This window comes from Erithacus rubecula (assembly GCF_903797595.1).
Source record: "Erithacus rubecula genome assembly, chromosome: 23".
NCBI classification, from domain to species: domain Eukaryota; kingdom Metazoa; phylum Chordata; class Aves; order Passeriformes; family Muscicapidae; genus Erithacus; species Erithacus rubecula.
In genome coordinates, this window is record NC_136675.1 from 4,755,996 (window position 1) to 4,779,463 (window position 23,468).

Here is a 23,468-nt window from a genome sequence, read left to right on the forward strand (position 1 = left end):
TAATTAGTGGCTGTCATTAATGGGAAGCCCATACCCCTGACCAGAGGCAAGAGAGTGTACAGGACTGGGAACACTTGAAGGTAAAGGCTTTGAGGGTTTGGGTATTTTTTTCTGACACTGTATTATATTCCTAACTTTTCCTGCTGGTGTTTCCCTGTGGTGCAGGGATGTGCTCCTGGCAGGCTGAGGAGCCTCTCCCAGCCCAGCTCCACAAAATTCTGCTCTTTTCCAAGGCCAGGAGGCTCATTTGCCTGTTTGGCTCACACCACTCTACTGGGAGCACCTGCCTTTGTTCCAACTTGTGCTGGCTGCTCAGGGCTGAGCTGAAAAGATCTAAAGATACTTTCCCTGAGCAACAGCCTCCTCTCCAGTTGTGTAAGGCACTCGCTCTAATAAAACAGTGAGCCAAAAACACAGCATAAAGCAGGAATACACCCAGAGCCAGCCCTCCTTTTGAGTCAGCTTCGTGCTTGATTTTCCCTTGATCAGACGATTCCCAGCCCCCTGCAAGTTCTGATCAACGCCTTGGGCTGGCGGCAGCTCCCAGAGAACTCCTCGGCTGCCACCTGGTGGAAAAGCAGGAGCAGGGAGCTCTGCTCGGATCAGCCTCAGCTTCAGCAGCCGCCCGGTGCAGCTGCTCCCCCTGGGAAATATCCTCGGGATAACGCGGGACCTGAGAACTGGAAGGCCAAGCTACAAGAGATTGACTCCATGGGACATGTGGCCTTTCTCTTCTGTAAAGCAAGATGTTCTTTGGTCTACAGGGAATCAGTAAGGGGGAATTCACTTAATTTTGGCTTTCACATCCTAAAAGGAGCAGAAGCAAACTGATTCCATTAAGAGTGGAAAAATCTCCTTGTACATCCCGTTCTGGCAGCAAGAGGAAGCAAATTGAAAATCACATGGATGAACTTTGTGCAGGTGTTTTATGGGGCAAGGAAGGCAGAGCAAGTGGTGCTGGGGAGTGGTGTGACCTTGGGATGATGGTACCAGGGGTGGATATGAACTGGGAGATCATTCAGCAACATGGCATCTTCAAGTCACAAGGAGTTATTCCCAGTGCTATTAGTAAATTATAAAGCTGTTCCCATTTCTGCCTTTTCATAGTTCTGTGTGAAGTGCTAAGTTATTTACTAACATGTGCAGGACTCAGAGAAAATAAGGTGAAAACCTGCAGGGCTTATTTTGACAAAACTGTGACCATATTAACAGGAAAACCAAACATTCTGTCAGGGCCCTGGGCAGAAAGAAATCCCAGCACTGAGGAGTCTAAAAAACAAACTGACAAAATGTTTTTAATAACAAAACAGGCTGTTTTTACAGAGAAATCCTCACAACAGGTTGAGCAAGGGCATGGTGAAATGTTCTGAGGCAGCAGCATTCTGCACACCAATGTGGGCAGTGCTGATCAAGCTGGGTGCTGCTGCATCATTCCAGTTTTGTAAAGTTTGGTCATTTAAATGTTTTTTCCTGTGCCCATCTGGCAGCAAAGAGCATGGCAGAAGTATTGAGGTGTCTGGCTTTATTTCCCACCTAGAGTGCTGCTGGCTCCTCCATGCTCAGCCAGACACTGTTCCAGAGCTGCCATTCCATACAGACTGGCCCACTCTGTGCCATGGTGGGACAGGATGACATCCCTGCACTGCTCACTGGCTCTGGCCAGCTCCAGCAGCACAGCCTGGAAAGCAGTGACGAGCTCCAAATGCACAGAGGAGGGAACAACGCGGGAGAGCAGGTGCACGAGTCCCTGCAGGCAGCGTGCCTGCAGAAGGGCGTGTGGCAGCCAGGGGAACAGGGGGATGCAGCCAGCCAAGGCCTGCATTGCCAGGAACCAGAGCTCACAGATGTCATCCCAGGCACTCACGTAGCTGGGTGACACTGCCAGGGCCAGGCCAGGGCTGCTGGGGTCTGCCTGCGCCGTGTGCGCCTCGCAGAGGAAGCCAACGGCCGCTCCAAAGAACTCCCTGGCAGACTTGGCTCCCTGAAGGGCTGAAAGGAAGAGGAGATTGATGTCACAATGTAGAGTCTGCTCACTCTAAGAAAGGCCCTGAGGTGGTAGCTGTGTGGAGCAGGACAAAATTTTCCTGCCCTAGAAATCTCTCAGCCTGCTGAATGTTTCACATATTCCTTGGTCCTGAACGTTTTTGGTTTATCACTTTTCTAATGATAAACTGGACCAGTTTTCTTTATATTTGCTTTCCCAAATTTCTGGCTCCCACCCTCTGCCCCTGCAGCACAATGTGGGCTTTGCCAATGGGAACTTCCTTTACCTGCTGACCCCACGAGGATCCTGGCCATCATCAGGCCCAGAGTGGCAATGTTTGCTGCCAGAACCAGGTGATGCTTCTGAGGCAGCAGAAGTGGAAGAGAGTTCAGCAACACATCCATCAAGGAGGAAAAGGCTTTGTCACGCCTAAAGACAAAACAAACCCTTTTTGACACATTTCCTGAGCAGAGCCAGGAGCACCTGGGAATGTCAAGGCTAAACACAGCACCAAAAGTGTAATGAAATTGGAGCTGAAAAAGGAACATCCCTTTTCAGCATAGCATGTTAACAGATGCTCAAGCTCAATGCACAAGGCATCCCTTCTTCCCACTGCCAACCTCAGAGCCAGTCCCCACAGCTCTGTTACCTGACCAGGTCTGGAGCAGTCACAACCAGGTTAAGGAAAATCCCACACACGGTCTGGAGACTCATTTCAGTGCTTGTCAGGGGTGCAGGGGCCATGGACTCAGAGGTCAGAACCTCCCACTGCTGCAGGAAGTACTCACACAGCAGTGCTGGTGCCCCTTCAGAGATGAGGATGTCCCTGGGCCTGTCCTCTGCTGTCAAATGGCAAAACCCAGGTAGCAGAAATCTGGAAGGGGAAAGAAACTGGGAGCATGAGGTAGAATGGGTCTAAGCCCTGCATTTACATCCATCTCAGGGCAGAAAGCCCCATGGAACTAGTACTGCAGGGAGAGTGAAAATAGAAAAAATATTGGAGCAGGTTATACAACAAATGAGTGCTTAAAATGCTCACCTCAGAGCATCCTGGGGTAAGGCAGAGCCCTTGGTATTGACCAGCTCTGCCTGGGGAAGACTCACAGCTGGGCTGCCTTCCTTGAAAAGCTTTCTGGCATAATCAACAAGGAAAGGCAAGAGCTCACAGATTTTCTGCTTGAGGGAGGATGTCTCTTCTGCCATCCAAGCTCCAAGGACTCGAACAGAGGCAAAGATGAAAGGATCTTGCAGCTCCTCTTGTTTAACCTGCATGAAGAAAGCAAAGTGAGACATTTTTGTCACTGTACTTCAACTACCATAGGTCTGGAAACCACAGTGGGCTAACAGGCAGAGTACTCCACACAGAGACCCTTTATTAAAAGCCCTGCATTACCTGTCTCAAGTAGAATATTACAGCTCCAAATGCCTCCTCCATAATCCTCATGAGCTGCATTTTCTGCCCATTTTCTAGCAGAGGGTTCTCTTCCCTCAGGCACTCCTGGATCCCCATCTCCATAAGGACATAGCAGGCTGTCACCACTTCTTTCTTCCCCTCCATCTCCATGGGGCCTGGCTCCTCCAGGGTCAGACGGACCTCTACACAAGCCAAGTTCACCAGCAGGGCCAGGAACTTGCTGCCAGCACTCCCTGCTGGGATCCACTCAGCCCCACAGGCCTGCACGAGGCCAGCTGCAAGCTTCAGAGCAGGGTCTCGCTGTGACTGGCTGAGTTTGCTGCCCAAAACATCAGCCAGCCCTTTGTAAAGTCTGCAGAGGCACTCAGAGCCCTGTGAGTTCTCTGTGAGAGGAGGTGACAGGGGGATGAAGTGAGGCAGAACCTCACACAGCTCAAATTTGGTCATGTCTTCAGCCTTGAGGAAGTCACCAGAGAGCTTGCTGAGCACAGCCAGGAGCTGTGGAGCATCTCTCTGCCAGCACTTGGCCTCTGCTATGGCCAACAGCCCCACAAGCAGTGTGAGGGCACGGTCAGAGCCATGACCACCATTCAGGTAGGCCTGGCACAGGGCAGACACTGTCCCTTTGGCCACCAGCTCCCTGGGACCCCTGGCCGTGGCCAGGACAGCGCTGAGGCACTGGTACACATCATCAACCATGGATGTAGTGTCCGGGTCGCAGGGGGAAAGCAGGATGTCATTGAAGGTGGGGATTTTGTTCAGGATCTGGGAGTGCCCAGCTAGCTGTGGGTCGGTGCAGAAACAGGCCAGCAGGGTGAGGCCGAGGGCACGGAAGGTGTGCGGGGAGCAGCCGGCTGGCGGCTGCCGGGAGCTCAGCAGCCGGGTCGGGAACGTGAACCCGATCGCATCGAAGATCTGCCGACGGGTCTTGGCGTCCACCTCTCCAGCCCTGACTGCTTTGGTCACCTACGAGGCAAAGCAGGAGCAGGTGTGAGCGTAGCAAAAGGATTTGGTGCGTGTATACAGGATGGAGCTGTTGCAAACCAGAAGCCAAGCGCAGGGAAGTACTCACTGAGCTAGGACTTGGCCCAAGCGCTAATCTAGAGATTTACCACGGTGTCCTAAAAGTGTGGCAGCACTGACTGACCCTCGGCAGACCCAGGGCAATGCCAGGCTGCCTCGTTTTGCTGAAGGGAACCCCAAAGCTCTGAAGCAGCTTGCTCCGAGCTCCCAATCCCAATTCCCCGCGTCCCCCAGGCACTCCCGTGTCCAGCAGGGCGTTTGGCCTCCCCTTCGCGACTCCGCAGCTCCTTACCAGCAGCAGCGCTGCGAACTGCTCGCTGTCGTTCCTCGCGTCTCTGAGCACACCGAGGCACCGCTTCAGCGTGGCGTGCCCATCCCCGGAGTCCGAGGCCATGGCCGGGAAGCGCGGCTGAGGGACTAAAGGGGAATACGAGCACGTTCCCTCAGCGCCTTCCCTCACGGCTCCAGCCCCTTCCCTCACAGCGCCCCGCCTACGGGCGCGCGACACCTTCCCCCAGCCAATCCGCGTGCCGCCTCCGCGCCGCCGGCCAATCGCGTGCGGCCTTGTTGGGCGGTGCTCGAAGCCGCCGCCTCCGCGAGGAACTGTGGGCAAATCACCTGTGGCTGCGCGGCCTCCGCGCCCGCCCCGCCCGGTGCGACCGGGAGCGGCGGCGGGGAGCGAGCGGCGGGGAGCCGCGGCTCCGCAGCCCTGGCACTGCCCGCACGGCCGCATCCAGCCCTGCTGCCGGGAGGCGGCGGTTCAGCTTCCGGGTGAGCGTGCGCGGGTGCCGCCATGGCCGCGGGGCAGGAGGCCGCGCTGCCCCCGGGCCCGCCGCGCTGGAGCCCCGGCCGTGCCCGGCTGTGCCCGGTGCCCGCCTGAGCTCGCCGAGGAGCCGCCGAGCCTCGCCATGCGCCCTTGGTACGTACTCGCCGGCGGCACGGGGCGCTGCTCCTCCCGCGGGGCCCGGGCCCGGCGTTCCGGCCGGGCAGGTGCGGGGACCGGGGGTCTGCGGCGGCGGAAAGTTTCCTCACGGACCTGTTGGTTGAGCGGGCGCGGGTTTATCCCCGTGAAGTTTTCCTCGTGTGTCTGTTCCTCCTGTGCTGCGGAGGGTTGAGTGCCATTCCTTGAGGTGTAACAAGCTCCGAGTGCTGGAGGAGCGCTGGTGGATCTGGCTGTAGCAGCATTCCCTGTAGCAGCATTCCCTGTAGCAGCATTCCCTTTGGATTCTTCAGAACTGGCAGATTTAGTGCCATTTAGCTCCTAATGATGCTTTAATTGCATCCTTAAAATCCATACTGTTTATTACGCGTGAAAAAATTAATGTTCTCCTATCGCATCACTTAGAGATAATTTACATTCAATTAGCATGTGAGGCTATTAAATAGCCTTTGGCATTAAAAAGGCAGAGAAGTTTGGCGATCCCTGACCTGAGGAGCAAAATAAGAAGCAAACCAGGGCGTTAGCTCCCAGTTTCCCAGCGTTGCTGTGCTCTCGTTTCCCCTTTTCTGGCTGCAATTCACAGACGTGCCTGCAGTGACATTGCCCGGCAGATGTGCAGGGTTGGTGTCCTGTGTTATCCTCGTGCTGCTGCCCGAGTGTCCAATCCTCAGGCATATTTGAAACTGAAATTTCCCAAATGCCTCTTTGGAATCCAGCGGACTGCTACTGTGATATCAGATGAAAAATGAGAAGAAAACCAAAAGGGAAAGCCCTCTGCACTCAGCACTGGGAGCTGTGCCACTGCATATTTCATTTGGGTATCAGACATTGATAGTTCCTTAGCAACAGCTGGACTAATCACAGCTGATAAGACATTTCTATTCCTCCACAAATGCTCTGTTCACTTTGCAGTCTCACTGGATCTGTGCAGGAACGTTTCAATGGCCACGGGATGTTTTGTGTCTCACACCCTGCATGTTTCTAGAACCCCACTGCTGCCCACAAAGGCCATGGAGAAGAGGTTGGAAGCCAAGCCCAGCATCAGCACCTGGTTCCTGTCACGATCCTGCCTGGCAAGAGCTGCAAAGGAGCTGGGAGTTCTGCAGCTGTTCTACCTGTGCACTTGCCTGTGTGCCTTGTGCTCCTCTGCAGGTGACTCTTTTCTCTCTGGGACTGTGTGTATGGATTTTTATAGTCTTTATCCTTCTTACTTTTGTAAAATACTCTGAGAGAAAAGCGAAATGATTTGCTAGGAGACATTGTAGAGTTGGTTTTTTTTAATTGGTTTCATTTTTAATTGATTTTTTTAAACTAGCAAACAGAAGCTGTTGCTTGTTTTTTTAAACCAAACAAAACACCACCCTTAGCAGTTACCAAATGAGCTCTCAAAAGTGGAGCTTGTATCTCAGAGAGAGCTTGTTCTGACCTTAATTTTTGACAAAAGGAACAAGTGATAATCTGGAAAATGATTTAATTTAAGAAAAACAACCTTGAAAGGCAGGAGTGTTTTTTTAGCCCTAAGATGTTTAACTCTCTTCCCAAGAATTGTGTGTCAGAAGTCTTTATTTGCCTACAGGCAACGATTGTGTTTGTTTTTTTTTATTTCCTGTTCAAACTTGAGCAACCAATCTCCTGCTCAAGTAAATAACCAGGTTAGTGGCTCGGATGGAAGTTTTCCTCTAATGAATTGTGTAATCTTTGGTTTGGGAAGGGGTTGGTTTGCTTTGTTTCCCAGTTATGTGGACATGTTCTCCAGGCAGCTGCAGTGTCTCTGCAGTGTTACTGGACCTTCCTGGAAGTTCCCAGTGGCAGATTTGATTAAGCTGTGTGATCTTAATCAGTTATTTAGACCCTGGGAAGACATGTTTGTATTCCTGGTCCTAGCAAAGGATTGTGTGTTTGAATGGTGAGTGTTTCCTTATCAACTGGGCTTCCTGCATGCATTTCCTGGCTTTAGTAATTTCTTGGAGATTTAAGAGTTAGAGCTCCTATGAGACTCTAGGGTGTTCTAGATGGTGCTGGCATGTTTAAGGCCTGATATGCTTGGAAGAGTTAAAGCCAAGACTCAGAGAATTGTAAAAGTTGGAACAGTGCAGGTCTGAGATCACTAAGTCCAACGGTTAAATGAGCAAAGAGTCCATTAAACTAAACTTATTGCGTGTGCAGAAATAAATATAATTATATGGACATAGTTACCCTGATGTGGACATTTTTTCCATTGCAGAGTTTTTGTTATTTTGGGCTTGTTTGTGTCACTCAGGCAGCAGAGTTTGTGAAGCTGAGGAGGAGTTATGGCTGCCTAGAAATGAGCGTGGTCATGTGGAGTTACACAAGGGGGACTGTGTTGACATAACTGACTGACGTGTGGCAGGTTTAAAAAGTCCACAGAGGCAAGTCTTTAATCATTAATCTGCTATCAGGCAGGATTAACTGCCTGGGCAAGTCTGTAAACCTGAAGTTATTAATAGAAGCTGTGTTCCTGTGTGTTCCATTCCCCTGCTGCTCAGCAAAGCTGTGAGCTGCATGCCTGGGACAGGAACTCCTGAGTTCCTGGGAAGAGCTGTTTTCTCCACTGATGTGACAAAAACAATATGGAAAAGTGACTAAGCACACCCACTGTGCAGGTGTCTTGTGACTTGTGTGGTGCTGAGCTTAGGAGGGAACTCATCCTCAGGAATGTTCCTGCTTTCCACAGATGAACTGCCAGTGTAGACTCTGTTTTCTCCCAAGGCAAGTGAAAATCAATATTTCTCTGGAAAATTCACATCTGGCATGCTGGGAGTTGCCCATTCACTCCTGTCATTCCTGAGAGTTATCTGAGGTTTAAGCTGTCCATGTACAGCAATTCAGAAGAACATACTGGCTAATTTCAAATAAACATGTCCCAAGTGGTCATTAGCAGAGTTCTGGAAATGAAATGTAGCCAAAATATTATTCAAATCTTGTTTTAGCAGTGTGTTAAAAGAGCAGCAGAATGCTCTCAGCATGGTAGTGTTGTGTCATCCAGGATAAGTCATAGCTCTGACATGGTGAGGAGATGTTTCTGGGGGTCCAGGCTTTACATTTGAGATGAATAAATATAATATCTGTGTTATGTAGTGATTTTTCACAAGGCATAACTTCCCTGGGAACATTTTTCTCTTAAATGTGCCCCATTCTGTGTGTGCCCCAGTTCTAAGCCTGGTACTAGAAACTGCTGCTGAATTTCACTGCTTCCATATCAAGCCTTAATTTGAGTGGTATGTGTGAGCCAGGCCTGGCATATGAGGAGAGATGGATGAGCAGTGGTGGAGGAGGAAGGATTTTAGGAATGTGGGAAGCAGCACACTTCCCTCATGCACAGGATATATTAGGAATGGTGATTCACCTTTTAACAGAAAGGGAATTTTACAGGCAAAACATAAATCTAAGGGTATGAGATCCTGGTGAAATTCACAGGAACGTTGTAATTCTTCAATTTGTTATTGTTTCTGCAAGTCTGGAGAGAGTGTGTGAGCACACACGTGGGTTTGGTGTGTACACAGATTCCATATTCTGTTCTGATTCCAGCTCCATCAGGTTGGTGCCAGGAGCTTGTCCCTGCCTGTGGCTGTGACAGTGACAGTAGTGCCAGGGTCTGGCTGTCCAGGCATTTCAGGTGTGATGAGCTTGGCTGTTGCCCTGGGCACACAGATTCCCTGTCTCCTCTCTCTTCTAGGAAGTGCTGTGTGTTGATGAGGTGTGACAGGGGTGCTGAGGTTTTTAAAGGTGCTGCTGTCAACTTCTCTTGCTGTTGAGCATTTGCAGAATTTCTTTTACACATTTCATTGCTCAAGTGAGGAGCTTCTCCCCTTTCTGCACAGTGGTGGGTTCAAAGATCCACAGGGAGCTCTGTCCCCAATGACTTGGTCACCAAACTTGAGTTCATTCTCAATCAGGATATTGTGGTTTAAATTCAGACTTTATTTTAATGGAGAAAAATGTTTCCCATTTGTGTTGTGTTCAAGAACTCCATTCTTGACAGGGAGGGAACCAGATCTGGAGCATATTCTCCAGCTGCACAGCTCCCAGTCCAGCAACACTGTTTGTAAAGTAATCTTCCAGTGACCTATTATCTCTTGGATGCTGAACACAGCACAGTGTAACAGTCCCATAGGTCATTAGACTATTTTTAGGGAATTTTTAATCTGCAGAGCTCTGGATTTTGGAAGCCTTTAATCCATTGATCCCTGCAAAATTTTCATGCTAAGAAAAAAAGAATCCATATGCAAAGCAGTTGCTGCTTTACTGCAGAGCTGAGACCTGAAGTGACTTGACTCTTAACAGAAATTATGTCAAATGTTGGAGGGTTTTTAATGAAAAACACTATGGCAGGGTAGGTTGCAAGGCTTTGCTTTGCAGAACCCTCTTCTAGAAGCTGTTAACAACTTCCCAAGTGGAGCAAATTCAGTCAGAATAGGCAACTGATGTCAAATATCAGCACAGAAGAATTAAAAATGCCTCTTTACTGTTCACCAAGCCAGTGCCACTGTTTGCAGTGTTTTCCTTCTAGGCAGACTATGGGCAGAGAGGCAAGACCATAACTGGTTAAAGAACTGCACTTGGGATTTTGGGGTTCAGTTTCCAGCTCTCAGCTGCTGTGTGACCTTGGTCCAGCTGCTCAGTGTGGGCATTATGGGCTCCTCTGAAACAGGAACATTTCTGTCTTCACTTCTCCCTGTTGGAAAGGGTGGTGATAGCTTAGATAGGAGGAGCAGATTGTTCCTCAAAACAATGTGAGATCCATTATTCAGTGCTTTAAAAGATTGACAATTGTCTCTTTGTCTCCCTTCCTCTTTCCCAGATGCAAACTGGAATGGATCTAAATGTGAGAGGGGGAGGATCCTGCTTGGCAGCCGTTTGACATCGTGGGCAGGTCACCATTTGCAGCTTCTGGAAGGATTCCACACTCTGAGCTCCTGTCAGAACACTTGCTGCCAGCACCCCACCTGTGATGCCTTTTGGTTCTTGGAAAATATGTGCATCCAGGTGAACTGCACCATGCCTGGCACGTGTCAGGCTAACAAGACTGGCTTTTCAGATTCTGTTTTGGTGTTTTTAAAGAAATCAAAAAGCACAGAGCACTTGTTAAACTTCCCTGTGGAAGGTGATGTGAAGGCTTGGAGTCACAAGTGGTTGGACTGGGATTTCCCTGGCCAGAGGAAGAAAAGACTGCAGAGATCATTCCAGAAGTGGAGGTGGGCAGGTAACAGGGAGCAGCTCCTCAGAAGGGATCTGGCAGAGAACTCCAGAAGCAGCCAAAGTGAAGCAGAGCACTTGAAGGATCAGGTCCTGAGGCACTTAGTGGCAGGCAGAGCTGCTCCTGAAAAAGAAAATCAAAAGCAAGACTTGCTGAAAAATGGACAGAATCCAAAAGAGCAGAACCCCAGAAGTGCACTCCCTCCTAAGAGCAATAATGTGAACAGGTCACAGGATGCTGACAGCTTGTCCCAGGTAAGTGATTGCTGGGCTGGAGTGGGCCTGTCTGGGACAGCTGTCCCTCTGCTCAGTCTGGCTTCAGGTAGATTTTGACTTGGAACTGCCCAAGTGGTGAGATACCTTTGCAGGTTACTAGTTTTCAGCCTCCTATCAACAAGGCATGGCCAGTGGTTTGGGGTTTTGTTTGGGTTTTGGTGTAGGTTCCCCCCACCATCCTTTTTCTAGCTGGGATAAACTGTGTTGAAGTGGGAAGGTGAGGCAGGATGGAGTCCATGATAATGCTTATTATCTGTATAATCACACAGTGTGCTTGCCCAGATGAGAAGGAATGGTGACATGTCAGTTGGAATTGTTTGGAAGCTGAAAACTGTTACCTGTAGAAAAACCTGTTCAGATCCACACAATAAAATAAATGATTTTCATTTAATGCTGAATCAAGGCAGTTAAATACATTATTTATTTTTAAGTTATTTTATAGAGTCATGCATAGAGCTCACAGTGTACTTCAATGTCAATCTGCTTGCTTGAGTTGGCATCTTAATGCCAAATGTTCTTTTTTGAAGAGTGCTCCAGTTTCTCAAATCCACCAAAGCTTACCTTGGCACTGGGTGAATGAAATCAGTTTAGTTTCTACTCCAAATACATACAGTGTTAAGCCAGTACATCTTGATGTTACAGAGAATTTGGCACATTTGAATTGTTAAGTGATATTTGTATTTTTACATCTGCAAATAATTTTTTGAGCCTTATCTCAAAAATGCTTGTGCACTCCTGACGGTGAAATACAGTTCTGCTTTGTTAAACTGTTCCTGAAATAGCTTTTGCCTTGTTTCAGGCATTTGGCATTGTACAAAACTGCTGCCTGTGGTTGTGGAAATGACTGAATTTTTCAAATCCTAGTTGCAGGTAGGGCTGGGACTGCCTGAGCCACCACCCTGAGCAGGATGTGGCCAGCAGCCAAGGGACACTGCTGCCAGCTCCCAGGCAGCCAGGGTGAAACCAGGCACTAAAAGCTGACAAATGTTTGATTTTCCACAACCCCCCAGCACCTGGGGCCAGCTCAAGCTCAGCTTTCTCTCTCCCCTGCAATGCTGCAGCCTTTCCACCCTCCCTGTTCTTTCCTACTCCCAGCAGTTGAGCTGAGCAGGGTGACCCCATTCTCTCAGCTGTCACACATGTGAACAGCCACTCTTAAATGTCTTCTCTTGCTCTTGGGGAGCAGCTTTTACATCTCCCTGCTTGTTCTGTTTGCAGTTTTGCTTTCCTGGTTATCCTGCTGCTGTCCAATGTGTGTCCAGTAAATTGGTTGCAAGTATTAAATTACACTGATTAATCAGTTTCTGAATGTTGCTGAACATGCAGGATTTCCCATCTTTAGAAAGTGCTCCCATTGTCATTAATGTGCACTGTTGGATGTGTGCTGGGGGAAGGTTTTTACTCTCTTTGATGATATTTGTTAATAAGAAAATCCATGACTCTTAATAAAATGCAAGTTTATAAAAGTAAAAACATTTTACTGAAATACACTGAAATTCATGTATGAAATACATGATGGAATTCCTGGCATTTGCATTTTTGAGGTTTAGGATGGAGTTTTTGAGGAGAAGGAAGAATTAAAATATCCACCTGGGCTAATTCTGGGATTATTGAACCATCCAACTTTACCTGCAAAATGCAAAGCCAGCTCTGCAGCTGTCCTTGCACTTCAAATCCAAGAGCAGTTTAATGTGAGCCAAGGATAAAACATTGGAGGCTGTTCTTGGGACATGGCCAGAACTTCCAGGAGGGTTGGTTATGGACCAAAATAAAGTTATACCTGTGCTGAAATCAGTAGAATTTTTCTTGGGTTACATTTGGTCCAATCCATGGAGCACAAAGCTGGGTGTTTAATGCTGTTCTTTAGGAAGGGTTGGAAAATGGGGACAGTACTGGCTGAGAGTGTCAAACACCTGAAATGGGAAAGGACATTTGAAATCAAAGTGCTTTTTCTCCTCTGCTGCTGCTGAGCATTGAATGTGTGGAAGGCAAATCTTTTCCTTTCCTCTTGCAGGCTCAGAGAGAAGGAAAATGACAGTTTTGGGAAAATATTGCCTCTGTGGGTTTTAATTTTCCTCTTGCAGTTCTGATGGCTCCACAGTCATCTGCAATGGCATTTTTTGATGTGCAGTGAGCATTAATTTCTGGTTTTGCTGTATCCATGCTATGGAACAAGGATAAACCACAGTGCATCCTGTTCATCAGCCCTTAACTAAGGGAGATTGGTACATTTTCATTCAAGTGAGTGACATTTTCCAGGTACCAGCTTTTTTTTTTCTGTCTCCCTGTAGAATTCCTTGTCAATTTTAAAATATAGCAACACATTTAATAGCCAGTCAGGAGAAGCATTTAAATGATGAGCAAGGCTGCTGCAGCACTGCAGCAGCTCTGCAGGCAGACTGGGAAAGGCTGGAGCCAGAGTGTTGCAACAGAGCCAGAGAACTCATTCCTGTCCTCACATCAAGCCCCCTGTTTGGCTCTTGCTGCCACACTTCCTGCAAGTGCTGGGTGCTTTTCATCCATGAAGAGCAAGGAAATGTCTCTCTTTCACACCAGCACTAACTCTGTAATGGTTGGTGACATTACTACATTTTAGTGTCTTAAGAGTCTTCACAGATGTGGCACTTAGTGCAGACTCAAGGACACCAGCTAAGCTGAAAAGAGCCCATTGTGTAAATTCAGATCAGGCCTAAATGGAAAAATAAAAGTAAATTCCAGGACAGAGGTATTTTTCTCTGAAGTAACCTGTGCTCAGTGTGGATTCTGATGCACAGGGCTGCTCTAGTCCCTCTAACAGACATGGGACTCTCAGACAAGGACACCAGGCTGTTTGTCTCAGGCCAAAGCCATTTAGGGGTTGGAATCAAAATTGTCTGTGTTGACTCAGGCCAATGTGTCACTTCTCTCTATTTTCTTAAGCTAATAAGATAGGACAGCTGGCAAACTTCTAGTCTCCTTGTCATTTATCCTCAAGAATGAAATAATCTGTTCTTTGCTTTAAAGAATTCAGAGTTATAGAGCAAAGATAAGAAATGTCTCAGCTTGCAAGCATTAGAGGCATTTTTGACTGTTGTGTTGCCCCAGGGAAAGCTTATCTTGTTTGAGCTCTCCACAGACATTTGGCTGTCAATTCATCCTGGAGACTTTTGGAAGGAAGAGGATCTCTCTTAACTGTAAAGTGGGTTTTTTTTTATTTAAAAGTGAGTTAAGAAAGCATTCAGCTCACTGGAAATATTGCCAAGCAAAGTGGGAACTCTGCTATGGCCAGCAGGTGAATGTGAATCTCCTGTGTGTTGTTTGTGACTCTTGTTCTTGTCACCCTTCTGGGTTGATTCTTAAGAAGCAAAAAGTGGTTTCCCATACTGGTAGGAAGTCATGAAAACATTCTGCTCCTGTGCCTTTCCCAGAGAGTCTCACTTGGGTTCCTGCCTGCTTGTTCCCTTCTTTCTCCTGCCAGCATTTCAAACTTTATCTTGAGGAGAGGGACTCAGTACCCTTTGAATTTGTCAGTGGGTGGAAGATGATACAGCTTGGGCCATCCAGCTGTCCTGAGGCCAATGAGGAAGGGCAGCATGCTGGATTTTTCCAGCATGGATTCCAAAGAATCCATATTTTTGTTTAAATAAGCCATTAACAAGTAACCAAATAAAGGAAGACAGCTTATGTCTGTAGCACTAACAAATAGTGCTTGATTCTTTGGTCCATAAAGCTCAGATGTTAATCAAACAATTGTTTGGGAGCAATATGAGCTGAGATGTGGTGAGAGAAAATTATTTGCCCAAGGCTGAAACAAAAACCTTGCAGAGAATCCCTCAGTGCCTTCAGTGCTGCTCCTGCCTTGGCTGGTTGTTCAGTGTGGGCAGCACAGCTTTATTTTTACAACCAACATTTAGTGTTTTCTAAAGTCCAGCCCATTTAGTGACAAGAATGTTGCCCACCATGGTCTGGAGTGTTTTCCCAGTTTCTGTTTCCTGGACTCAATGCCAACAGCATGTTCTGAAAGCTTGAGTGTATTTCCTTCAATATCAGCTTTTAATCACTCCTCTAATGTGGAGTAGTGATGGGGAATTCCATTCTAAAGCACTTTCTGAGTCAAAGATGGTAAATTGCTTCATTTAAAATATTTAGCAGCTGTTCTCAAAATAGAGTTAACTAAAAAAATAAAAAATAGTGCTACACACATGGACTTCACAGTGGAGGATAAATTGTCAGGAGTATGGCCTGGCAGGCTAGAATGGGGCTAGGTAAAAGGAATTTTCTGATGAAAGAAAGGAAATTGTTCCTACCACTCTGATTATTTTCAATCAAGTGGCTCATCCTGTGTGGATGTGAGCAAACCTTTTGCCCTCCAGCTCCTCTCCCTGCCCCAGCAGCATCCCCTAGGGCAGGGAACTCTGTGTCAGCTCCCCTTGCTTTGAAGAGTGATTCCAAAATAAATTTCCTCTTGCTGCAACAATTCAGTTATTACATAAAAATGCCACTGCAATCCTCCTGCTTTGAGTTGGCCAAACTGCATGGCTTCAGGAAAAAGGAATCACAGCCAAAGTAAATTAACCCCAGTTTGTGGTCCCTGTCTTTAGGGTCTGTCCTATCCCACCTTTCTGTTCATTTATCTCCACTCACTGCAGGTTTGAACCTGGATATTCTCTTATATTTGCCACATCACCAGCCTTGGTATTTAGTGCTGTAGCTAAGTCTGGTTTAACTGGTGTTCAGCTGGGGTAGAAATGGCCTGTCTGCTGTGGAGGAAGAACATGGAGAAGCAGTTCAAAAGAGAGAAGAGGAAGCTGTAAAAATTCCTGCTACTGGAAAAACAAACCAGGGGTTTTTCCACCTCCCTAACTATGAAGGAGGAGAAGGGCAATTTAAAATTGCCATTCAGTGTTCAGATCAAACTCAGACAACTTTTTCCTTTACAGATGCACACAGGAACATCTGCACCAGCACCATCAGTGCTGGCTACCTTCTCCAGCCCTGTGACACTGGACTTGACAGCTGCAGGGAAGACTGAGAAGCCTGGGCAGCCTGATGATGCCCATCCTCCCTCTGAGGTGTTTCCCACAGACAGCCCCACACCAGTGAAGAGCACAGCAAAGGCACAGGCAGCCACTTCTGTGCCCAGTGGAGCCCCCACAAATGGCAGTGTCCCTACAGCCCAGAGCAGCACTGCTGCAGCCCCAAGCACTGCTGCCACCACACCAGGTGAGCACTTGTAGGGCTCCAGCAAATGTCACCTGTTCTGGCTTTTTCAAGCCAAGGCAGTGTGGAAAAATAGGAGATAATTGTGGTACCTTGGAGAAAATACTGAGGCACCTGTGTCAGCACTTGTGCTGTTGGATCCCAGTAACTCCTGAGGTCTGGAAGGGGACTTGGGCATCATAAATCTGCATGTGAGGACAGCTGGGAACTAATGGAGATATCTTAACTCCCAAAGTGAAGGCTGAGATGTGATGTGGGGCAGAGTCCCAGGGAGTGTTTTTCCAGTAGCCTTGGCATGCTGCTATCCATCAAATCAAGCAGAAATCTTAATGTGTGCTCAAAAAAGGGTGTAACAGATTATTTTCTGTCCCTGAAGTGTCTCTGCACAGCTCAGGCGTGGAGAACAGTGTACTTGGCTGTTAGCCCATGCTTTGCTTTGCAGCATGATGATGTTTCTGTTCACACTGCTATTTCCTAAAACAGACTGTTGAAGATGCAGAAAGGCCAGAATGGCCTTTGGCAGCTCTGTTCCCTCAGGCAGGCTGTCAGCTCTCCCTGCAGGGCTGGCCATGCTCAGGGAATGGCGTGTGCTGGCTCAGGATTCACTTCATCCAGCCTGCTGAAGCTTCCACAGCTGAATTTCTTTTGAATTTAGGGTTCCTTTCCCTTACAAGGGAACAAATGGAAAGTGTAAGGGAAGCACTGCATCCAGAGATGTTTTTGGCAGGAAGCTCATTGGCTGCTTCTGCTGACAAGTTAATGGTTTGGGTTTTTTTTTTTAGGGGCTTACCCCAGCTAAAAGTGGAAAATACACTTTAAACATCTTCATTGGCTTGTCTGGGGAGATTAACATAGTCAGGGCCTCCTGGTTTTGCTAACCAATGCAGAGATGATGTAAAGTGTAGTTTTTCCAAGCTACCAAGTTTTTCCAGGTTCTTTTAATCTGTTTGTCTTGGTTTTGTTTTTATTATTTCCTAATGAGATCTGATTTGCTTTTTGCCTTGGAACTGTTTGCAGGTGAATGATGGAGTATTTGAGAGAGAAAAAAAGGTGGTTAATTCCACTAGCTATTAAAATTGGAAGATAGATAAATAATAGATAATAAAGGTGGGGAAATAGCTGAATGTTTGAGGTCCTTTTTTCCTGGTTTTTTTTTTTTTTAACTTGAATTTTTTGTTCATACCTCTGAAACATTGTCTTTGACAGGGTCAAACTAAAGAAAACATATTTTCTATGCATGATTCCCAAATCCAATAATAAAAAGACAAATATAAAGCAAATAGGAAGGGAAGAGGGAAATGAGGAGGCCAAGAGATGTTTTTAAGAAATGTGTTCAACTTTCTGGCTGTCTTAATGCTAATAAAAAGCAGAAAAAATATGTTCCTGGCCATTATCTTTAAAAGCAACCTGTCAGTTTATTTGAAATGGAATGGCAAGAAAATTCTTGAGCACAGGTGGAAAAGAATATATAAATGAAAGGACCAGGTTTGAACTTCCATACCCAGTGTGGCAGCTCTGCAGGTTTAAAAAAATTCTCTGAGCCCTCGAGCAGTTTTTCAAAACAGAAATTCTGTGGATTCTTTATATATTTGTGAAGCTTGGAATTGCAGTGTGGAAGTGGCAGTGTTTGTCTCCCAGTGCCATCAGCCTGCAGCTGAGTTCTCTGCCAAAAAATCTGTCAAGTCAAGCCCTTCCCATCCTGCTGGACCTGGGTGAAGAGACTCCCCTGTGCAGGGCCCAAGGGTCACATTTCAGCACAGGATCTGCGAAGACAGAGGTGACAGAGTTATTTTGGGGCTTGTCTAAAAATTGTAAACCCCCATTAGTGCTTTTGCATTGACAAGCAGAGTGAAACCTGAAGTGGGAGGTCTCTTGAACAGGATGTTTACAAAATACATCATCATTTATAGCTGGGGTTTATTCCATAAACTGAAACCAAGGGGGATTTATGTACTTTTTTTTTTTTTTTTCCTGTTCCTCTTCCAATTCTGTGTTTGTCCCTTTCAGCTATGAAGGAGCTGGTGGTTTCTGCTGGAGACAGTGTTGAGGTGACCCTGCCAAAGAATGAAGTTCAGCTAAATGCATTTGTGCTTCCTGAGCCACCACCTGGTAAGGCTTCCCTGGGAGTTCTGCTAAGGGCTTGGGATGTGAAAAGGCAAACAGTCATCATGTATGGCATGCAGTAAGGGCAATCTTGAAAATGTCTTTTGTCAGAGAGCACTTCCCTGTGGAAATGTTTCATGTTCAGCTATTACCTCGTGCTGCCTCTTCGAGAAAATAGCAAGACACAAAAAAGTGGAAAGTGCTACAAAGCCAGTGGATTTGGGAGATTGTGGGAAGAGATGGCACATTCTCAGAGTGGTGTGTGAGGAAGAATTGGATTTTTAGCATCTGTTCTTGATGTTTGCTGATAGGAAGTGAGCTGTGTTAACAGGTGATTGAAATCTAAATTAGGGTATTTGCTTGCTGAGGAACACATTCTATACACTCCCCATTTCATCATACAAATTGTTGGCAGGTATTTTTAGAGTTCTTAACTCTGTCCACTGTGCAGTGGGAGCTGCAGAGGCAGGTGTGTTCCATGTTGTGCAAGCAGCAGGGATTGATTCATTCCTGTTCAAAAATTGGCATTCCTGTGTCTGCAGGATCTGAGGATGTGATAAGGCTTTTCTCTGTAATTATCCTGGAGCTGTGATTGTTCCAAAGCTCTTTATTGCCTTGGAGGCTGAAAGATGGGTTTTGATTCCAGAGTAAATGAGTTTAGAAGCACAGATTGTCTCTTTTCCTGGGTATATTCCCAAAAAGCCACAGCCCAAGCTGTCTCATTTCTCCACAGTGCAGCAGAATGTGCCTTGTAAATGTTTAATACCTTTGCAGTTCTTTAGCATGGCAGAAAGACAGGCTTTGAAAACAAACATCTGGACCTTTTCTTTTCTTTTTTTTTTTTTTTTTTTTAAGGAACCTCATATTCCTATCAGTGGGAGTTGATTACTCATCCAAAAGACTACAGTGGAGAAATGGCAGGGAAGCCAGATTCCCAGACCCTGAAGTTGTCTAAGGTAAAGCTTTGGCTGCTTTGTATCCTGTTGTATTAAATGCCAAGTGGAGAAGATGGGGACCCCAACAGCCAGGAAACACTTGTGTGGGATTTCATGAATAGGAAATTGCATGATGGGCAGGCAGCCAACATTTGACTGCAAGCCCTCTTCTGAGGCTCATAGAAAAAAGACATTGATCTGGCACCAGGGGAAGAAGAAATTGATTTCAGGAGCTACAAGCTGCCTACAAGCAGTGTGACAATGCACAGAAATGGCAGAAATGAACAGTAACAAGGGGTGGGAGTATTCCTGGAACAGTTAGAACATTACTGAGCTTTTTACTGCCCACTGGAAGAGGGACTTGCTGCTTCCATTAACAAGAGCCCTGCAATACCTCGTGCCATGTCCCTGGCTGCTGCTCTTAGACAAACTCTGGCAGGTAAAGGGTTGCCAGTTCCTGCACATGGGGATTCTTAACAAGGAAATGACTCTTAAGTACTGTGAATATACAGTTCTGTACTTGAGACATTCCTTTCAGCAGCCTGGATTCTACTGCACTCAGAAAAAAATGTGCAGGTTTTAGTAAGGATATCATGCAGAGCCCAACCTTTTGAAAGGAGTGTGCAGGTCCCTGTCAGGGCTTCAGCTTTTGGGTATCAAGATTGTTATCCAGCACTTGGTCCCTCACCCTCTCATTTTGGCTCAACAGTGAATGGTGAAGAGGTGACTGCTTGGCTCATGTCCCCTAAAAATAAGAGAATTTATAAAAACATACAAGAAGAGATTATCTTCTTACATGTAGCTTTTCTCACCTCAAATGCAATCTGCTGGTACAGATTCCAGTAGCCAGACAATCTCTGTTATCTCTCTTCTGTTTGCCTTTTGTTGCTGGGAAATAAAGCTTGACTGACAGTCCTGTGGCAGAGAGGAATATGAGTCTTTTTGGTTTCTGTGTAGCAATTGTAAACTAAAATATGTGTGATGCCATTTTGACCTGGAAACCATCCTTTGCTGTGTATGCAGAGGCTGATGCACAATTACCTGGGTGCTCCTGTGCCAAAAAACCAGGAACTTGACCTTCCAATAGGTCCTGACAAGGTGCCACCAACCTGTAGGTGAATAATCCTTTGTGTTTGTTTCCAGCTGACTGTTGGCCTGTACGAGTTCAAAGTCGTGGTTGATGGGGAAAATGCACATGGAGAGGGATATGTGAATGTAACAGTGAATCCAAGTGAGTGCTGGGATTGGAGCTGCCTTGACTTCACCCATCTCTGACAGGCCAAGGCAGCTGTGCCATGGGGTTAGATTGTTTGGTTTAGTGTGGTGATAATTCATTCATTGTATTGTGAACTTGCAGAATATATATATATATAGAGAGAGAGAGAGATATATGTATATATGCACACACATATTTATGTATGTATTAAATAATTTCCTCAGATGGGAAGCTACTGCTACTACACAGCTATTTTTCCTGTACTGCATCAAGCCAACCACTTGATAAAAGAGCTGTAATCCACAGGCAGGTTAAGTCAAATCTCATTCCTTATTGTAAGATGTGGTTTGCAGATGAACTGGTGGAGATACAGCATCTTGTGCTGACTGCCTCACTTTTTAGGTGGCCTGTGTAAAGAGACAACCACAGGTTTCAATAAAACCCCTTGCAATCTTCAGCAAAACTTCTTGTACAAGCTTTGTGGGCAAAGAAGGACTCTTGCACTCCCTAAATTAGCAAGAGTGTGTGGCTGCTCTTCTGGGTGCTGTGGCTGATCATTTCCTTATAAGCAGTGACTTTGCAGCTGGCAGCATGCACCAAAATCCTTCACTTTTCAGAGCAGCAGTCACACTGTGGCAAGAAGCTGTAGATGCTGGACCCATTAGGGGCAAACTGATGCAGTGCAGGTTTTTCAGGTCACTGGTGTGCTGGCTGTTCTCCTCCACACTGTTTGAACCCCCTTTTGGTAGCTTCAGTTCCCCAAGCTGCTGTAGAACGTGCTGGAAGCACAAATCACTGTTGCTGATAGTTGTGCAGTTCCTTGGCCAGGGCTTTCTGTCTGTAGTGTCATGGTAACAGCTGGGTTGTTGTTGCAGAGCCCAGGGTGAATCAGCCTCCTGTTGCCATCGTGTCCCCACCATTCCAGGAAATCTTCCTGCCCACCATTTCCACCCTGATCGACGGCAGCAGTGAGTACCTGCAGGTTTAAGTGCAGCATCCAGCAGGGCTGGTTTGGGTTTGCTCCTGGGATGGCTTTTTACATAAAGTTTAAGAGGAACAGTGACACTGCAAAACACAATTCAGTGAAAAGAATTAGCCTCTCTGGCCAGGAGAGGAGAACACACACACCATCACCTCTCTGTGTTCCCTTTTGAAGGGCACTGGCCTGAGCTAATCTAAAAAAGGAAAAGCTCTGGAGGTTGCTGCTTAGAATCAAAAAATAATTACTGTCAGTCAAAATTACTGGGCTCTTGGCTGAACTTCAAACATGTAAGTTACTGACATGCCACCTTCAATGATCCTGACCTGCACTAGAGCTTTTCAGGAGTTCCTTTAAACAAATTCTGGTTGTTTTAGCCTCAGCTAGCACTGATTTGTTACAGTTTGAGTATCTGAGCATAACAGACTCTGGGCTTGGACCAAAAATACCTTTGCTCACTCAGCCCAGGGCAGAAGTAGGAACTGACCATCTGGAATCTGTGAAGCAGCATTTTCCAACTCCTTGTGTGTGTGCTTTCTTCCATTACTGAAACAGAAAGCACAGATGATGATAAAATCATCAGCTACCACTGGGAAGAGCTGAAGGGTCCCCTGAGGGAGGAGAAGGTTTCCAGTGACACTGCCATACTGAGACTGACCAACCTGGTACCTGGCAATTACACATTCAGGTAGGTCACACTGGCAGAGTCCAGCACTTCTCATCCCTTAAGAGTGAAATGTATGACATTCCTAAAGTCTTAATCTGGTTAAAAACCAAAAAAAATAAAGCATGGAGAGAACTCCATTTTGTGATGTTGTCTCTTTCCCCTCCTGCACTTTCAAGTAGTTTTGTAGCTTTGCACTTCAGGAGAGATAAGCTGTCCAGCTACTTCTTATTCTTGACTTGTCACCCTGGTTAAGATGATGGTTGGTCTGTCAGTGCTACAAAATGTCACTTGAAATGTCAAATCCAAACTCTTTGGGTAAAGGCTTAGGAAGAAATGCATTCTTCAAATCCAGTTTTTAAATGCAGTGTGTTTGTCTCAGATAAGTGAATGAGGCCTAATGGTTTGATGCACAGCCTGGGCAGTAGGTGATAGCTGATTTTACTTTTGTATTTGTCCTTTATTTTTCCTTTGGCCTGTATTTTGGTGTGATGTCCATTACTGCATCAGCAGATCTATTTAAAATAAAATAAACTGGAGTACCTCTTACTGAATGCTGCTTTCTTGTTAAACACTTGGCATATGAACTAATCAGATCCATGTTCACATCTAGATTTAGCAAAAAGCTGTTGTGTTTTGTGGTACCAGCCTACCTGAGGTGATGTGCTGTGCCCAGGCCACTTGTGGATTAATAATGCACTTCAGTGTTTCACCTGGGATGTGACTGTTGAATTCCTTGCATCACTTTGAGGCTGATAATTGGACATTTGGGGGAAGTTTCTGTTCAGAAAATGCTGTATTCAGCTCTGATCACCATCACTCTTCAGTGCTTTCATTTCTTTGTGCCCTCTTCAGTCTAACAGTCGTGGATTCAGATGGTGCCAGCAACTCCACCACTGCCAACCTGACTGTGAAGAAGGCAGTGGACTATCCTCCAGTGGCCAATGCTGGCCCAAACCAGGTGATCACCCTGCCCCAGAACTCCATCACACTCTATGGCAACCAGAGCACAGATGACCACAGCATTGTCAGCTACGAGTGGCTGCTCAGCCCCAACAGCAAAGGGAAGGTGATGGAGATGCAGGTCAGTGCAGCTCTCCAGTGTTCTGGGTGCTTCACTAGCTGGGTTTTTATCTGTAATCAAACCACTGTTAGCAAATGTCTTTTAGAATCCTGCAGAGCAAATGTGTGATGGTTAAGGATGTGTTTAAAGCTAAATCTGTGTGATGCTGGTAATGGTTTAGTGGGTGAGCTGGTGCACCAGCCTCACCACTGGCATCCTGTTCCTTTCTTGAGTAATGCAGTTTAAAATCTGTACTGAAGAAGGGGGATTGAGAGAGGTGGGAACTTTTGAGCTGAATCATGGAGTCTAAATTTTGCTGATCCTGGCCAGACTATCCTCAGTGCTAAGCAGTAAAGGTTTAAACTTGTTTCTGTGTCATCATTTTTCTTTTAAAGATTATTACTACTGTAAAATTTATGGAATAAGAAAGTCCATAAATCAGGTTCACAATGTGT

At 46.4% G+C, this 23,468-nt stretch overlaps 2 protein-coding genes across 2 annotated transcripts in view; one reads left to right on the forward strand and one right to left on the reverse strand.

The window, feature by feature from the left end:
* Nucleotides 1-1,268: 1,268 nt before the first annotated feature.
* On the reverse strand, nucleotides 1,269-4,944 carry NCDN (neurochondrin). Its single transcript, XM_079325455.1, has 6 exons — nucleotides 4,714-4,944; nucleotides 3,378-4,364; nucleotides 3,024-3,250; nucleotides 2,634-2,858; nucleotides 2,271-2,413; nucleotides 1,269-1,989 (listed from the first exon to the last, which is right to left on the reverse strand). The coding sequence occupies exons 1-6, from the start codon at nucleotides 4,813-4,815 to the stop codon at nucleotides 1,523-1,525; spliced, it is 2,151 nt and encodes a 716-aa protein (XP_079181581.1). The 5' UTR covers nucleotides 4,816-4,944; the 3' UTR covers nucleotides 1,269-1,522.
* A 51-nt stretch (nucleotides 4,945-4,995) lies between these two features.
* The window catches only part of KIAA0319L (KIAA0319 like), a 29,271-nt gene continuing 10,798 nt past the window's right edge, over nucleotides 4,996-23,468 (forward strand). The window contains exons 1-10 of the mRNA XM_079325454.1: nucleotides 4,996-5,340; nucleotides 6,347-6,513; nucleotides 10,184-10,833; nucleotides 15,774-16,056; nucleotides 18,061-18,162; nucleotides 19,012-19,112; nucleotides 20,235-20,322; nucleotides 21,183-21,275; nucleotides 21,842-21,974; nucleotides 22,806-23,034. Of these exons, the coding sequence (XP_079181580.1) occupies nucleotides 6,372-6,513; nucleotides 10,184-10,833; nucleotides 15,774-16,056; nucleotides 18,061-18,162; nucleotides 19,012-19,112; nucleotides 20,235-20,322; nucleotides 21,183-21,275; nucleotides 21,842-21,974; nucleotides 22,806-23,034 (1,821 nt within the window). The 5' untranslated portion in view covers nucleotides 4,996-5,340; nucleotides 6,347-6,371. The remainder of the gene's footprint in view (nucleotides 5,341-6,346; nucleotides 6,514-10,183; nucleotides 10,834-15,773; nucleotides 16,057-18,060; nucleotides 18,163-19,011; nucleotides 19,113-20,234; nucleotides 20,323-21,182; nucleotides 21,276-21,841; nucleotides 21,975-22,805; nucleotides 23,035-23,468) is intronic.